We start from the raw sequence: 3,869 nt of genomic DNA on the forward strand, positions 1-3,869 counted from the left end.
TTTCCAAAACAGAGTAATGACACTTAAATACTTATGAATTCACCAGCTTTATGTTGATCTACACTTTCAAAATAACTTGTATTCTCAGGTCACCAGTAGACAGGTATGATGACCTGGTTTTGAGAAGACGGAGCACATATAAGACTTGTCTTTTATTTTTATTTCATATTTTGGTGTCTTATTACTATAAAAGAACACACATGTATTAAAACTTTACTTTTAATGCAATGGATGATGTTGTTGCTTGTTTACTACTTTACACTGTTATGATACTTCACATGACATCCTCCACCCCTGAACGTTTCTGTCGTTCTTGGTTTTGGGGTGTGACAATATGAACATTGAAAAAGCAACTAAAGGCTAGTCAAGAACATCTCCAATATCATTGTCTGTCTCATATACAACTTATTGTTGACCAGGCAAAAGAAAAGGCAATCTAATCACAGCAGGATACCTATAATCACCATCATATTTAAAAATCGGCCATGATGCTTCACATGCATATATATATATATATATATATATATATATATATATATATATATATATATATATATATATATATATATATACAATAATAGTATTCTTTGATTTCATCGACTGAATCGTTGTTGTCAGAATCATTATTGTTGTGCACCATAGCAATAGTCACTCTATCAGTACCATTGTTTATGTATTTAAATAAATAGTTTATAGAAGATCCTTGATTGCACCATTCAACATTAATGTGTGCCTGATATCTTTTCAACATATATTTGTTGTATGGAACAACATTTATGTTATCTAAATGAACACCAGATTATTCAACAAAATTTCCATCATTTCTTCTCCTATATAAAGGAAAACCATCTGAATCAACTTAAGTATGATTACAGAATTGTTTTGGAAACTTTTTAGAACACTTTCTGTCCACCATACATGGGCAATTCAAAATTTCAACTCCACATGGGCTGTGAATCATGAATTCCCTGACAAGTGAATACAATTCTCGATCTTAATCAATATTTGGAATCTCAGTAGAAATAATCGGATCGATATATTCAAATTTAGGAAGCTTGTAGTCAGAATGCATAAATAGACATATATAACTATGAGGTAGACCTCTTTTTTGAAATTCAATTGTGTAAACCACTGCATGAAAAAATATACAAATAAGATAGAAGTTAACAACTAAAGAAGGTGTATATATATATATATATATATATATATATATATATATATATATATATATATATATATATATATACATACATATATATATACCCACACACACATATTTTAGAATATAATTTTAAATACCAGCTTGAACCTTGCCAAAAATTTCATTTTTCCTTAAATATTTAATAAATGCATCCAACTTAATCTTAAATAACCTACAAAATATATCTGGTCTATCTTCTAGATGAAATGGAGTGTCCTTAATAAACCTTTGAACTTCTGGCCATTTTGGATTACACGTAAAGGTTATTAAAAAATCATGATATCCAAACCACTTACATAGCGATATGGCATCCAAATAGTTTTGCATCATATAACGTGCACCACCGGTAAACGAAGAAGGTAAGATCACACGTTGCCCAACGTTTGAAATATATGTACTCCCACGTGCTTGGTGATTACGTAGAATCTCATAAGACTCGCATCTAAGAATTTTTTGTTGCTTACGTATGAAATATAATCGCTCACTTTCAATCATTGTATAATTATCAAATAAAAATTGTTGGAACAACCTTTATCATTAAGAAGTAGTGAGAACGATTGATCTCTATCTTGAAGGATGTCAACTCTATAACCATCATCGCCATATGGAAATGGTAATGGATAGTGAAGAGCAAGGTAAAAAGGATGTAATTCACTAATACTCTTTAGTAATCCTGATGAGGTTTTAACAATGATGTCCCTTTTTTCAATTGAATCACAAATGTCACAAACAATTAAAGCTGCTACCTGAGAAGAAGTTGGTAAGTTATATGCCCTTCCATCTTCTTCTCTTTTTTCGATTAATCTTAACTTCAAATTAGCATCATGATTTTCTTGAAGACTGTCTCTTACCATCCTATAAGACATGACCAACGTATTGTTTGAATCTAACATAACCATTAAAAATTCTATAATCTGGAGATCATATGATCTTGAATTTGATGTAGAAGCGCTTGTTGGTCCACTGAAAATATTAAAAAAATTATTTATTGTTAGTAAATAAATTAAAATGAATTTAAATGATTTACTAAAGTTAAATGTAAAAATTTACCCAATACTTGTCGATCTATTTGAAATATCGTTCTCCGTATCATATATGTATAACTGACAAAATTTTGGTCTAGATACACCTGTAGGTAGAAGACTTTCCATACTATGAAAAATTTCACACCTAAGTCTAAATATGTATGGTGTGTTGCATGTGTTGATGGATGAATAAACTTTGCCTCACATGGATGCAAATGAAAACATTGAATTGTAACGTCGAATGTTCTTCATGAAGTGTTTGTTTTTAGAATCTACGGAATGGTAAAGATTTTTGTAAGATGATTAAAGGTCGTAGTTCAACTTTTCCGTAACCACAACATAACAAATAAGATGTAGTCCCGCTTTTTATGCCTCTAAACGATTCGTCTTTCCATAGTTTTGCATGACAAATTTGACATATAAAAATCTAGTCTCCATGATCCATGTAATCTATTGAATCCCATAAATAAATTAAAAATAATGAATGTAATTAAAAATATTAAATTTTCTATATTACGAACACCTTTTGAAGTGTCGTGAAAAATAACTACAATAATATGTTAATCACTAATTTCTTCATATAATGTCAAGTCAAACATATGTATAACATATATATATATATATATATATATATATATATATATATATATATATATATATATATATATATATATATATATATATAGGGTAAAGTGAATATACCTAACAACCTTATATAAGCTTAGGTACCTAACCACATTATACTACATTGTTTTGCATTATAATTCCATTATAATCATCTAAGATTCTTAAACTTCAACCCTTAACTTGATTTGCTTCCAAGATTTTCAAATATTCATCATTATATTCTTCCTACACCATTTGATTTGTAACGGTAGTATATGAAGCCCACCAGGGGGTCTGCGATAGAATGACGTCATTTGAAATAAGATAATGGTGAAAGTCCAAAGATTTTGGAAGCAATCAAGTTATGAGGTTGAATTTTAAGAACTTTGGGTGATTACAATGCAAACATGATACAAAATTACGTAGTATGATGCGGTTAGGTACCTAAGCTTATATAAGGTTGTTAGGTATATTCACTTTACCCATATATATATATATGTAGTCTTCCTTTTTAATTGATGTTTTCCTTTTGGTAACTTTATTGATGAAAACTTTTAAATGATGGTTGAACGACCGGTGGATGTCATGCCAATATCAAATAATGAATTATCATTTTTAATAAATAGCATTGTTTGAATGTTATTATCAAAAATATAATTTACTGAGAAAATAAAAATAAAAATTATAACGTTAGGAAATTGTATAAATTATATAAATGCAAAACACATAATTTAGAATCTGTCTATAAAGAAATGCATACCATTTAAAATGTTATATAAGGGAGTTCTAACATTTATATGTGTAGAAGGAGAATGAATAGTTGTATGTTGATATACAAATGATTTGATCGAGTTTAGATTTTCCTTATCTTAAGTAATATTTATGTAGTTATCTATAGATACTAAATGACAATGATGATTGTAGACATCTGTTATGTAATGAAAAAGGAAATATTGTTAGTAATAAAACAAATAACATTAATTATTAAAAAAAAATTAAATTTAAGAATATAGCAATTTGATATAATTTATATAGTT

At 28.2% G+C, this 3,869-nt stretch overlaps 1 protein-coding gene across 1 annotated transcript; it reads right to left on the bottom strand.

The window, feature by feature from the left end:
- Nucleotides 1-994: 994 nt before the first annotated feature.
- Nucleotides 995-2,352, bottom strand: LOC145029788 (uncharacterized). The gene is made up of 3 exons (XM_078978251.1): nucleotides 2,252-2,352; nucleotides 1,731-2,164; nucleotides 995-1,131 (listed from the first exon to the last, which is right to left on the bottom strand). Exons 1-3 carry the CDS (start codon nucleotides 2,350-2,352, stop codon nucleotides 995-997), a joined length of 672 nt encoding a protein of 223 aa, XP_078834377.1.
- Between the last annotated feature and the right edge of the window lie 1,517 nt (nucleotides 2,353-3,869).

This window comes from Lactuca saligna, chromosome 2 (assembly GCF_052625555.1).
Source record: "Lactuca saligna cultivar CGN05327 chromosome 2, ASM5262555v1, whole genome shotgun sequence".
Taxonomy (NCBI): Eukaryota; Viridiplantae; Streptophyta; class Magnoliopsida; order Asterales; family Asteraceae; genus Lactuca; species Lactuca saligna.

Bases quoted from the DNA above. Each gene is read 5' to 3' on its own strand.
- LOC145029788 (XM_078978251.1), bottom strand. From the start codon at position 2,352: ATGGAAAGTCTTCTACCTACAGGTGTATCTAGACCAAAATTTTGTCAG. The intron at 2,165-2,251 runs GTAAATTTTTAC...TAATATTTTCAG, and splicing joins AATAGATCGACAAGTATTGG to TGGACCAACAAGCGCTTCTA. The intron at 1,132-1,730 runs GTTGTTCCAACA...TTTTTCATGCAG, and splicing joins ACTACTTCTTAATGATAAAG to TGGTTTACACAATTGAATTT.